Genomic DNA, 14016 nt, shown 5'->3' with positions numbered 1-14016 from the left:
AAGCTCTTAAATTTTTCCTATGCTTAAATTAGTTCTCCTGTACTGAGCAAATAAAATCCAAAGCCTTTAATAATGACATTCATGACTCTGGCTATTGTTCACCTTTTGGCCTTCTCTCTGAACAACAGCTATACTTTCTTTTTTTTTTTTTGTGGTTTTGGGCCGGGGCTGGGTTTGAACCCGCCACCTCCGGCATATGGGACCGGCGCCATACTCCTTGAGCCACAGGTGCCGCCCAACAGCTACACTTTTCTGATCAGGGAATCCACGTCCATGTGAGGAAGTGGGCCTCAGAAGCCTGCAAGTCAGGTGTGGACGATGCCTTGATCTGGGCGTTGCAGAAGGGACTGACTGATGGCATCTCTAGTTAATGCTGACTCAGGCTCTCTCCACAAATGCATCAGGTTCAGGGCGGAGGTGCTCTCTGTTTTCCCCAGAAATGAAAGGCTAATGAGAGAGGGAGTCTGGCATGGAAGGTGGTTTAAGTGTCATGAGTAGAGCCAAGATGGACGCTGAGGATGGGAAAGCAGGCTCTCTGAGAGTCTATACCTAGTGATTACCAAAGTTCTGACTTATCACTAGCTTTATAATTCTTTTCTAAGAGTATACCACAGAGAGAGTACAGGGAAAGTAAAGTGCCACATACATAGAATATTAATGAGATTTTCCATCAACTATTTGTAAGAGAGAGTTCTTTTCTTAAGTAGCATGTACTAGCTCAAAGAGTACACCCTCTAAAATTCCAAGCACCAATAAAATGAAGGAGCTGGAAGGAAAAGCAAGCATGTACCTTAAGTACTTTTTGAACTACTAAACGTTCAGAACGGCAGCAGTCTTACTCCATCTACTTGCAAAAAAAGATCACGACTAAATCTGAAAAGTCATCATTATCTAAATACAAGGAAAGCTGTGTTCTAAACACTAAACGCTCTTTCATTTTTCCATAGTTCAAAATGCTGCTATAGCATTATTTCAAAATCTGACACTTCACACCTAAGAATCATAATAAATCCTCTTATAGCTTAAATATTAATTAAACCACTTTTAAATTCTGTAGCTGTGGAATTTTCCACGTGAAGTAACCACATGGCCACTACTTCTCTAACAATCAGAAAACTAGTGAATATCAGTAGGTTTCCCCAAGGCCACTCAGGATTAAGGCCAAAGCCAAGAACACAACTGAAATTCTTGGCCCCTGATCAAGGGTTCAGACCTTCCCAGGGCAAGCAAAGTATAAAAAAACTGGACTAAGATGGCTGTAAGTGGTTCCTAGTGGTTCTCAGAGATAAATACATACTATGCTAAATAGAAGGAAAAAACTCCCCTGTTATAACAGGGTTTTCATAAAGCTGTAACTCTCAACATAAAACATTTTAACCTGCTAGACCATGACAGCAAAAAACAAACAAAAAACTGTTAAAAAAAAAAAAGTTAAGTGATACTTTATATATTATCATTCTGTTCCAATGAAATCCTATTAAATACGGAAATATGGCATAAAAAAAAGGATGAGCCTCAATTAGGAAATCTGTTTACTCACCAGCATCTTTGATCCAATTATCATAGAGACGTACAGTCCTTGATGTAAGATCGCTGAAGGCCATCTTCTACAGGATTACTGGCTCTTTTAATGGGTTCTTCAGTAAAACGAAACAAAAATGAGTTTATGGTCAATAAATGCAAATAAAGCCAAACTTAAATTAATACAATATTTAAAACGCTAAAAATTTAATAACTGGCAAAACAGCAAACTTCTACTGAGGGCAAATGCACTAATGATTCATTTTAAACCCTCATGCCGTTGCATTGCAGACTTTCCATCCTCCTAGGGACGCTTTTAACTTCTCTGCAAAAGTTCTATGTACAAGACAGAAAAGGAGACAGTCTATGTAAAAGACAGAAAAGGAGGAAATTACGTGAGAATGTTCGTAGAAACATCTCCCTTCAATGGAGCAACACAGACCGGAAATGGACTGTACCTACCATGGCAAGGCTAAAGTAAAAACCCAGGAGAGGAAAGTCAAGAAGGCACACAAACTTTCAGAGAAGGCACACTGATCCTACACTTAGAGCTCACCTTCAGGCTTACAAAGTCTTCTATGTGTTTTTACAATTAAATAGAATATAGACAGAGTGCGGGAAAGATGTATGAGAGCCGAGGAAAAGCTGCTTAGTTTACCTTAACAGAAACACAAAAATAATTTGAAAAGAAGTCTTCTGGGAAAAAAAGAGAGGAGGACAAACTAGCCTCATCATTATTAAAATATAATATAAATCTTCAATAATTAAAACAGTGTGGACTGGGATATGGAAAGAAAACCAAAGGAACAGAACATCGAGAAACACACTAACTACATTTGGGGGACTTGAACTGTATTTCACTAATTTTAAGAAGTATACTTTTGCATATTTTAATATATCTGAAATCAGGGTACATTTCATAAACAGATGTTGTGTCACGAAATTACCACATATTTGATTCAAACTCACAGGATGGGAAGATGAAAAAGTTCTAGAGGTGGACAGATGGTGGTGACTGTTGAGCAACAATGTATATGTACCTTTTCTTTTAGCTTATAAACAAGAGAAATTTATTTTGGGAGGGCCAAGACTAGAGTGCCGGAATGGTCAGGTTCTGGAGAGGGCCCATTTTCTTACAGACAGCACCTTTTCACTGTGTCCTTACATGGTGGAAGAGGCTGGTGTAAATGTATTCACTGATACTGAATTTTAAACTTTAAAATAGTTAAAATGGTAATCATTTAAGTTTATATATATATATATATGTTTGTGTGTATGTATGTATGTAGGTATGTGTGTATATGTTTTTATTTATGTATAAAAGTATATTTCAGCATAATTTTAAAAATCCTTTAGAGGGCAGGCACAGTGGCTCATGCCTATAATACTAGCACTCTGGGAGGCTGAGGTGGGTGAATTGCTTGAGCTCACGATTTTGAGCAAAAAAACAAGACCCTGTTTTTACTAAAAATAGAAAAACTGAGGCAAGGGGATCACTTTAGCCCGAGATGGAGGTTGCTGTGAGCTATGATGTCATAGCACTCTACCCAGTGTGACAGCTTGAGACTCTGTCTCAAAAAAATAAAAAATAAAATAAAAATTCTTTAGAGTTTCCACTAGAAAATTCATACTTTCTTCTGGGCACTGAATATGAGCTATTAATAAAAAGTGCGGAGCAACCGAAAAACAAGTTCAACTCAAGCATTATATTATAAACTAAGATAAACTTCAGAGAGATCAAAGACTTAAGAAAAATAGAGCCGGAGGGAGAGCAAGATGGTGGCCGAGTAACAGCTTCATTGCATCTGGGCACCGTTAGTCTGGGAAGATAAGACTTCAGGCATCTCTGACTGGTGGGATCTGCCTATAATCATCCCTTTGAGGATACAGGGAGTCAGCAAGAGACTTCTGGACCCCAAGAGGAGGACAAAAACAGTGGAAAACTGGCAAGTAATCGCGTGTGTTCAATCGGTCTAATCCCGCCGACAGCAGTAAATGCAGTAGCAGTTAGACTACAAACCAGAAAGGCCTTGTGACCTGTTTTGGTGTTTTTGGACTTGGCACTGAGTTGAACTGCCTTGGGGAAAGCTTGAGCAGGAGTGTGGAGAACTTTGAGCATTGTCTGGGACCCCAGACTGAGCCTCTGAGCTGGACAGACCAAGCTAATAGCGTTTGGCTATGGACCACAGGGAGCCATTGTGAAAGAACTGCCCCAACAAGGTCTGCCCTAGGGGTTGCAGAGCAAGGATCAGGCGGGACCTAGTAACCTAGTGACTGAGCAGCCTAAAGGCAGGGTCTGAGCTGCCTTAGAGCCCTAACCCTCATGGGCAGAGTGAGACCGGTTTTGGCACACTGAGTAAGTGGATAGCCACTTCACCAGTGATTGCATCGACAAGCACTTTCCTGGGAAAGCTTCTGCTTAGCAAGTTTAGAAGCTTAAAGTGCCTTTTAAGAGTGCTGAAGAGAGACTTAGGGTGTCTACCCTGTGGGGTCTGAGAAATCAGCAGAGGCCTCCAGTCATATCAGCATTGTAATTAACATCTCGTACCCCAGAAGACCACCTGTTGCACAGACAATATTCAACAAGATATATATACTGCTTTGTTTTTGGTTGTTTTTTGATTGTTTTTTGTTTATTTTGATGTTGTTGTTTTGTTTTTTAATTTCAACCTTTTCCATACAGATTTTTTCTTTTCTTTCTCCAGTTTTCTAGTATAAATACAATTTCCCATTGCTGCCTTTTTCAATAACTAGAACTTCATTTTTGCTAGTGTTTCTACCCCTATTATTTGGTTTTTCACCCAATTTTATCCTGTAAAGTTTTCTATTTGCTTGTTTTGCTTTGACTTATAGCATTTATGTCTTTCCTCTCTACTTGGTGGAGGTGCGGTACTGTGTCTGATCAGGTTAGCAAAGAGTTGCTGACTTCAAGGGAACCACCCAACTAGGCACCCCCAGAGGTTGGGGTTTTTTAAGATTGTGTCAAAGTACCCTACCGTACAGCTTTATTGCTCTGTCTCCCTCTTTCTGTGCCTCTTTTCTTTTTGTCAATATTCCTTTTATCCACCTCCCTCCTCTATTTTCTTTTCGTTCTTTCCTTCTTTTTTTTCATCCCTTCTTGCTTTTCAACCTTCTCATACTTCTGTTCCTATACCAAAAGGACTCATCGAAATCTTAGTCCACAGGCACAGGAACTTAAAGAGCAAGAGGAAGTGAAAGGAAAATTAGGGCAAGGAAACAGATAAAAGAAATCACTCATGAGGAAGAATCAGCAGAAAACTCCAGGCAACATGAAGAACCAGCCCAGAACAACCCCGCCAAGGGACCATGAGGTAGCTACTGCAGAGGATTCCACCTATACAGAAATGTTAGGAATGACAGAAAGGGAATTTAGAATACACATGTTGAAAACAATGAAAGAAATGATGGAAACAATGAAGGAAACTGCTAATAAAGTGGAAAATAACCAAAAGGAAATCCAAAAACAGAACCAAATAAGAGATGAACAATATGAAGAATATAGAAAGGATATAGCAGAGCTGAAGGAACTGAAACAGTCAATTAGGGAACTTATAGATGCAATGGAAAGTATCAGCAACAGGTTAGACCATGCAGAAGAAAGAATTTCAGAGGTAGAAGACAAAGTTTTTGAGATAACTCAGATAGTAAAAGAGGCAGAAAAGAAGAGAGAGAAAGCAGAACGTTCACTGTCAGAATTATGGGACCTTATGAAGCGTTCCAACATACGAGTTATAGGAATCCCAGAAGGGGAAGAACAATGCCCCAGAGGAATGGAAGCCATACTAGAGAATATTACAAAAGAAAATTTCCCAAATATCACCAAAGAGTCTGACACACTGCTTTCAGAGGGATATCGGACCCCAGGTCACCTCAACTCTAACCGAGCTTCTCCAAGACACATTGTGATGAACCTGTCCAAAGTCAAGACAAAAGAAAAGATTCTGCAAGCTGCCAGGAGTAAGCGCCAGTTGACCTACAGGGGCAAATCCATCAGAGTGACTGCAGACTTCTCTAATGAAACTTTCCAAGCAAGAAGACAATGGTCATCTACCTTTAATCTACCAAAACCAGGAAAAGACCCAACCATAAAGGAGAATTTCAGACCAATCTCACTCATGAATATAGATGCAAAAATTCTCAACAAAATCCTAGCCAATAGATTACAGCTTATCATCAAAAAAGTCATTCATCATGATCAAGTAGGCTTCATCCCAGGGATGCAAGGCTGGTTTAACATACGCAAGTCCATAAACGTTATCCACCATATTAACGGAGGCAAAAATAAAGATCATATGATCCTCTCAATAAATGCAGAAAAAGCATTTGATAAAATCCAGCATCCTTTTCTAATTAGAATACTGAAGAGCATACGCATAGGTGGAACATTTCTAAAACTGATTGAAGCTATCTACGACAAACCCACAGCTAATATTTCACTGAATGGAGTAAAACTGAAAGCTTTTCCTCTTAAAACTGGAACCAGACAAGGTTGTCCTCTGTCACCTTTACTACTCAATGTAGTGCTGGAAGTTCTAGCCAATACAATTAGGCAAGACAAGGAAATAAGGGAATCCAAATGGGAGCAGAGGAGGTCAAACTCTCCCTCTTTACTGATGACATGATCTTATACTTAGAGAATCCCAAAGACTCAACCCCAAGACTCCTAGAAGTCATCAAAAAATATGGTAATGTTTCAGGATATAAAATCAATGTCCACAAGTCAGTAGCCTTTGTATACGCCAATAACAGTGAAGATGAGAAGCTAATTAAGGACACGACTCCCTTCACCATAGTCTCAAAGAAAATGAAATACCTAGGAATATACCTAACGAAGGAGGTGAAGGACCTCTATAAAGAAAACTATGAAATCCTCAGAAAGGAAATAACAGAGGATTTTAACGAATGGAAGAACACACCATGCTCATGGATGGGAAGAATCAACATTGTTAAAATGTCTATACTTCCCAAAGCAATCTACCTATTCAATGCCATTCCTATCAAAATACCAACATTGTACTTTCAAGATTTGGAAAAAATGATTCTGCGTTTTGTATGGAACCAGAAAAAACCCCGTATAGCTAAGGCAGTTCTTAGTAATAAAAATAAAGCTGGGGGCATCAGCATACCAGATTTTAGTCAGTACTACAAAGCCATAGTGGTCAAGACAGCATGGTACTGGCACAAAAACAGAGACATAGACACTTGGAATCAAATAGAAAACCAAGAAATGAAATGAACATATTACAACCACCTAATCTTCAATAAACCAAACAAGAACATACCTTGGGGGAAAGACTCCCTATTCAATAAATGGTGTTGGGAGAATTGGATATCCACATGTAAAAGACTGAAACTGGACCCACACCTTTCCCCACTCACAAAAATTGATTCAAGATGGATAAAGGACTTAAATTTAAGGCATGAAACAATAAAAATCCTCCAAGAAAGCTTAGGAAAAACACTGGAAGATATTGGCCTGGGGAAAGACTTCATGAAGAAGACTGCCATGGCAATTGCAACAACAACAAAAATAAACAAATGGGACTTCATTAAACTGAAAAGCTTCTGTACAGCTAAGGAGACAACAACCAAAGTAAAGAGACAACCTACACAATGGGAAAGGATATTTGCATATTTTCAATCAGACAAAAGCTTGATAACTAGGATCTATAGAGAACTCAAATTAATCCACATGAAAAAAGCCAACAATCCCATGTATCAATGGGCAAGAGACATGAATAGAACCTTCTCTAAAGAAGACAGACAAATGGTTAACAAACATATGAAAAAATGTTCATCATCCCTATCTATTAGAGAAATGCAAATCAAAACCACCCTGAGATACCATCTAACCCCAGTGAGAATGGCCCACATCACAAAATCTCAAAACTGCAGATGCTGGCACAGATGTGGAGAGAAGGGAACAACACTTTTACACTGCTGGTGGGACTGCAAACTAGTACCTTTCTGGAAGGAAGTATGGAGAAACCTCAAAGCACTCAAGCTAGACCTCCCATTTGATCCTGCAATCCCATTACTGAGCATCTACAGAGAAGGAAAAAAAATCCTTTTATCATAAGAACACTTGTACTAGACTGTTTATTGCAGCTCAATTTACAATCGCCAAAGTGTGGAAACAGCCTAAATGCCCACCAACCCAGGAATGGATTAACAAGCTGTGGTATATGTATACCATGGAATACTATTCAGCTATTAAAAAAAAATGGAGACTGGGCGGCGCCTGTGGTTCAGAGAGCAGGGCGCTGGCCCGATATACCGAGGGTGGCTGGTTCAAACCCAGCCCCGGCCAAACTGCAAGAAAAAAATAGCCGGGCGTTGTGGCGGGTGCCTGTAGTCCCAGCTACTCAGGAGGCTGAGGCAGGAGAATCGCCTAAGCCCAGGACTTGGAGGTTGCTGTGAGCTGTGTGACGCCATGGCACTCCACCGAGGGCAATAAAGTGAAACTCTGTCTCTACAAAAAAAAAAAAAAAAAAATGCAGACTTTACATCCTTCATATTAACCTGGATGGAAGTGGAAGATATTAGTCTTAGTAAAGCATCACAAGAATGGAGAAGCATGAATCCTATGTACTCAATTTTGATATGACGATAATTAATGACAATTAAGATCATGGTGGGGGGAAGGAAAAGCAGAGAGAGGGAGGGAGGGAAAGAGGTGGGGCCTTGGTGTGTGCCACACCTTCTGGTGGCAAGACATGATTGCAAGAGGGACTTTACCTAACAAATGCAATCAGTGTAACCTAGCTTATTGTACCCTCAATGAATCCCCAACAATAAAAAAATAATAATAATAATGAAAAAGAAAAAGAAAAGAAAAATAGAGCCATAAAAAGCATTAGATAAAAACATGGGGAAAGGGCGGCTCAGTGGGTTGGGCACTGGTCCCATATACCGAGGGTGGCGGGTTCAAACCCGGCCCTTGCCTAACTGCAACAAAAAATAGCCTGGCATTGTGGTGGATGTCAGTGGATCCAGCTACTAGGGAGGCTGAGGCAAGAGAATCGCTTAAGCACAGGAGTTGAAGGTTGCTGTGAGCTGTGATGCCACAGCACTCTACCGAGGGTGACAAAATGAGACTCTATCTCTATTAAAAAAAAAAAAAAAATGGGAGAAGACTTTTAGAACCTTGGAGTGAGAAAGGCCTTTTAAAGCCTGACTTAAAATTCAGAACAGAAGGCAGTCCTTTAACCATAAAGAGCAAACAGTAAAAAGTATGTTTAATTCGCATCACAGAAAAAAGCTACTCTCCCTAATATATAGTTTCTAGAAATTGATAAAAGATCTACCAAGAAGAAAACAGGCAAAGTTCACAGAGAAGGAACCACAACATATAAAAAGGCACTTACACATGTGAAATGTTTTGTGACTTTAATCATAGAAATAAATCAGCAATATTTTTTAACAATTGAATGAACCAAAATCCAAGCATTTTTTAATCAATCAGATGGCCCCAAATTAAGAAATATATTAACTCTGTTGGCAGGATTGTGAAAAATTCTCTGTCCTCATGTATTACTGGTGGGATTACAAATCACTACAACCCTCAGCATATGGCATTATTGGAAATGTGTATTTTTAAACCCAGCAATCCTACTTCTAGAAACTTACCCTATAGACACATAATCATAAATACAGAATGGCAAATATTCCAGTTTATTTGTCGTATCAGTTAGTAATATCAGAAGCCTGGAAACAACCCAGTGTCTATTATTAGAGTGCGTTAATAATAATAATACATCTAACCCCATGAAATAGTATGCCGTTGTAAATAAGAATTTGGAATGTCTACATGTGCTGATATGAAAAGATTCCTAAGATAAATCTCCATGTGGAAAAAAGCAAAGTACAGAATTTAAAGATGATTACCTTGTATACAGAAAAGGAGAAAAGGAATATGAATATAAATTTACATTTATTCATACTGGTACAAAAGGAACTCTAAAAAAGGAAACATGGAAAAGGGAATGGGAATAAATTGTGCTGAAGAGGGAGAATTATTTTTTTATTTAAAATTATTATTTTATTTACCTCTCTAAATAAAAAAGAGTGAGATAAGTTGCATATGTACTAGCACATTCTTATTTAATCCCCATGCATGAATGCTCATGCACACGAAACAAAGATTGTGCCTAAATTCTTTGCATCTCTGTTCTTTCTGGAGGATGTCTGCAAGTCCAGGAAGGCATCTCAGCATGGCTCTGATCTGATATATCCTGTGTCCTCAAGCTGAGATCAGACTAGAGATTGACTGTTGTGGTGCCACAGTCTTGCCAGAGTCAGCTGGACTCTTATTTTTCTAATGCATCATTTCTGTAGCAAAGGTTTATGAGCAAGGAGTCCAGGGTCACAAAGATCTTGGTTTGAATCCTATCACTTAACAGCTGAGTGTCTCTGGGCAAAATCACAGTTTGATTTCTTAATCTGCAAATCAGGAATTACATAAACTACCAAGATAAAACAAACTAATTCATAGAGTTATTTTGAGGACTAGATAATATATTTGTGTAAAGTATGTAGCACAGAATCTGACAAAAAATGAACATTCAATCAAAATCATCCATTTATCATTTAGAGAGATAAGTCATGCCAATTTAATGGGAAAACAACTGGCCAAACCCATTATCTACAGGGGGTCGGTGAAAGTTCCTACATGTCGGAAAATAGGTATCTTGGAACATGTTTGCCATTAGTGGGAGAGAAGACATCATGTGGATGTAGAAAGAGGCGGCCAACACATAAAGAAAATTTTGTAACTATTTTGTAAAATTTTTATAATAATATTTTGTAAGTAAGAGTACATTTATTCATAATTTCCTATTTTCTCATGTTTGGTGTCTTTTGGGACACGCTGCAGTACAACTGAATGGAAGAAATAAACAAAAAAACTCCACTACTTTTATTTTAAGTGTTAGTATGTAATGAGTGTTTTAGGACATGCAAAAAGCTATTTTCCCCACCTCAGCTTAACCACTGACATATCACACCTCAAGCCATCCTTCCCTTAATTAAACTGCTGAAATAATGCACTTTAGTTATTCAGAATCAGAGTGAACAATTCTAATTCTGTAAGGCATATGGCAAGGTTATATTTCAGAGTATTAATCTGTTTTCTGTGCAATTTCCTCCTCTTCTTTTCTTTCTCTAGCGCCACATGGGCCATTTCCCTTCTCCAGCCCTTGCAGAACCAGAAACTCAAAGAAAACAAAAATGTAGGCAAGAAATACAGGAAGCAAAGAAAGCTGGTTTCTCCAAACCCAAAACTGTACAAGGCTGAGGTGGAGGACGTGGGGGGGTCACAGGGAAAAAAACCACACCGGATGTGGCGGGAAAGAATCTCATCAAAGCAAGGAGGAGGTGAAGGACCACAGAGGTCTGAAAGGAGGTGAAGGACCACAGAGGTCTGCAAGGAGGTGAAGGACCACAGAGGTCTGCAAGGAGGTGAAGGACCACAGAGGTCTGCAAGAAGCTGAAGGACCACAGAGGTCTGAAAGGAGGTGAAGGACCACAGAGGTCTGAAAGGAGGTGAAGGACCACAGAGGTCTGAAAGGAGGTGAAGGACCACAGAGGTCTGCAAGGAGGTGAAGGACCACAGAGGTCTGCAAGAAGCTGAAGGACCACAGAGGTCTGAAAGGAGGTGAAGGACCACAGAGGTCTGAAAGGAGGTGAAGGACCACAGAGGTCTGAAAGGAGGTGAAGGACCACAGAGGTCTGCAAGGAGGTGAAGGACCACAGAGGTCTGCAAGGAGGTGAAGGACCACAGAGGTCTGCAAGGAGGTGAAGGACCACAGAGGTCTGAAAGGAGGTGAAGGACCACAGAGGTCTGAAAGGAGGTGAAGGACTACAGAGGTCTGAAAGGAGGTGAAGGACTACAGAGGTCTGAAAGGAGGTGAAGGACTACAGAGGTCTGCAAGGAGGTGAAGGACCACAGAGGTCTGCAAGGAGGTGAAGGACCACAGAGGTCTGCAAGGAGGTGAAGGACCACAGAGGTCTGAAAGGAGGTGAAGGACCACAGAGGTCTGAAAGGAGGTGAAGGACTACAGAGGTCTGAAAGGAGGTGAAGGACTACAGAGGTCTGAAAGGAGGTGAAGGACTACAGAGGTCTGCAAGGAGGTGAAGGACCACAGAGGTCTGCAAGGAGGTGAAGGACCACAGAGGTCTGAAAGGAGGTGAAGGACTACAGAGGTCTGCAAGGAGGTGAAGGACCACAGAGGTCTGCAAGGAGGTGAAGGACCACAGAGGTCTGAAAGGAGGTGAAGGACCACAGAGGTCTGCAAGGAGGTGAAGGACCACAGAGGTCTGCAAGAAGCTGAAGGACCACAGAGGTCTGAAAGGAGGTGAAGGACCACAGAGGTCTGAAAGGAGGTGAAGGACCACAGAGGTCTGAAAGGAGGTGAAGGACCACAGAGGTCTGCAAGGAGGTGAAGGACCACAGAGGTCTGCAAGGAGGTGAAGGACCACAGAGGTCTGCAAGGAGGTGAAGGACCACAGAGGTCTGAAAGGAGGTGAAGGACCACAGAGGTCTGAAAGGAGGTGAAGGACTACAGAGGTCTGAAAGGAGGTGAAGGACTACAGAGGTCTGAAAGGAGGTGAAGGACTACAGAGGTCTGCAAGGAGGTGAAGGACCACAGAGGTCTGCAAGGAGGTGAAGGACCACAGAGGTCTGCAAGGAGGTGAAGGACCACAGAGGTCTGAAAGGAGGTGAAGGACCACAGAGGTCTGAAAGGAGGTGAAGGACTACAGAGGTCTGAAAGGAGGTGAAGGACTACAGAGGTCTGAAAGGAGGTGAAGGACTACAGAGGTCTGCAAGGAGGTGAAGGACCACAGAGGTCTGCAAGGAGGTGAAGGACCACAGAGGTCTGAAAGGAGGTGAAGGACTACAGAGGTCTGCAAGGAGGTGAAGGACCACAGAGGTCTGCAAGGAGGTGAAGGACCACAGAGGTCTGAAAGGAGGTGAAGGACCACAGAGGTCTGCAAGGAGGTGAAGGACCACAGAGGTCTGCAAGAAGCTGAAGGACCACAGAGGTCTGAAAGGAGGTGAAGGACCACAGAGGTCTGCAAGGAGGTGAAGGACCACAGAGGTCTGCAAGGAGGTGAAGGACCACAGAGGTCTGCAAGGAGGTGAAGGACCACAGAGGTCTGAAAGGAGGTGAAGGACTACAGAGGTCTGAAAGGAGGTGAAGGACTACAGAGGTCTGAAAGGAGGTGAAGGACTACAGAGGTCTGAAAGGAGGTGAAGGACTACAGAGGTCTGCAAGAAGCTGAAGGACCACAGAGGTCTGAAAGGAGCTGAAGGACCACAGAGGTCTGCAAGGAGGTGAAGGACTACAGCAGGCCCAGCTTTCAGGAGTGTGGACTCCTCTGTCACTCACCTGTTGCTTGCAGATAACCTCCTATCTAATAGTCCTTAATACTTGCAGGTCCAGAAGAAAAGGAACATCCATAATTGTGTAGAAATGGAGAAGAACAGAAAAACCTGATCCCTTTACCTTGTTGGGACTAAATACAGACTGTTGAGAATTTCCTCATAAGCTGAGACAGTGATGCACTTGATGCCAATGTTATATTGTGGGGACTGGTCTAGAAAATTGTTAAGAAATGAGTTATTCCACAAGTATCTTGTTACCCCTCGACTAGAGCCCGTTTTTGTCCCCATTTGCCATGATTTGACATGGACACTTGGTTGGTGAACAAAGGCCACATAAAGATGTGAAGCAATTACTCCATGTGGTATAGGGTTTAGAGATATCTTCTAGCTGATAGAAACGGGACTTTAGAAATCAGGTTAGAATGCTTGATGGCATAATGGTTCAGGACTAGAGATGCCTTTTTTAAGGCACAGTTCTTATATGTTAGGAAGCTCACTAGGCTATTGAGAACAAGAGGGTTTCTAGAGAATTGGACAGAAAGAGGAGGAGGAAGACCCTCAAAAGTGATCTACAGTCTTATCCCTCTGATCTCTCCCTGCTTTAAAGGATGGCCTCATCCCTTGGGGTATAAGGCTTGACCTATTGAGTTTAGTGGAAGTGCCCCATATTCCAAATATGACCCACCAGCCTACAAGGGAAGCACATCACCAGAATGCCTCTTACCTAGAGAAGTTATTCTTTCTACTATTGGAGAAAATTATCATTTAATATTGATATTATTTTCAGAACAGGGTACGCCAGAGCCAGGTAAGGAGGCTTTTGAACCTTGGCTAGGTCACAAGATGGATGTTACTTTGTTGGTAAGTATGAGTGTCTTAGAAACACTATAGGTTGATGAAAAACTCAAGAGGTGAGGTCATTGAGATTATAGATACCTCTGAGAAGCATGCCCTCTGGGACTGTAACAGATTGAATTATGCCCACACTTTTCAAGGAGAAGAAAGCTGGCACAAAGAGTTGACTAATTGCTTCAACTACTGCCAGAAGACTGGAGAGGTATCATCAAGGGACTAATAAGTGGCAGGTC

General features: G+C 41.3%; 1 protein-coding gene across 4 annotated transcripts in view; it reads right to left on the bottom strand.

Moving 5' to 3' along the window:
* ELOVL7 (ELOVL fatty acid elongase 7) overlaps positions 1-14016 on the bottom strand; it is a 106310-nt gene that overhangs the window by 25874 nt on the left and 66420 nt on the right. For all 4 annotated transcript variants that reach the window (XM_053590198.1, XM_053590208.1, XM_053590227.1 and 1 more), the window contains one exon: positions 1541-1637. In XM_053590198.1, the coding sequence (XP_053446173.1) occupies positions 1541-1604 (64 nt within the window). In that variant the 5' untranslated portion in view covers positions 1605-1637. The remainder of the gene's footprint in view (positions 1-1540; positions 1638-14016) is intronic.

The sequence above is a fragment of the Nycticebus coucang genome, chromosome 1 (genome assembly GCF_027406575.1).
Source record: "Nycticebus coucang isolate mNycCou1 chromosome 1, mNycCou1.pri, whole genome shotgun sequence".
Classification (NCBI taxonomy): Eukaryota; Metazoa; Chordata; class Mammalia; order Primates; family Lorisidae; genus Nycticebus; species Nycticebus coucang.
The sequence above is the reverse complement of the archived record's forward strand: the minus strand, read 5'-3'. Positions and strand labels throughout refer to the sequence as shown.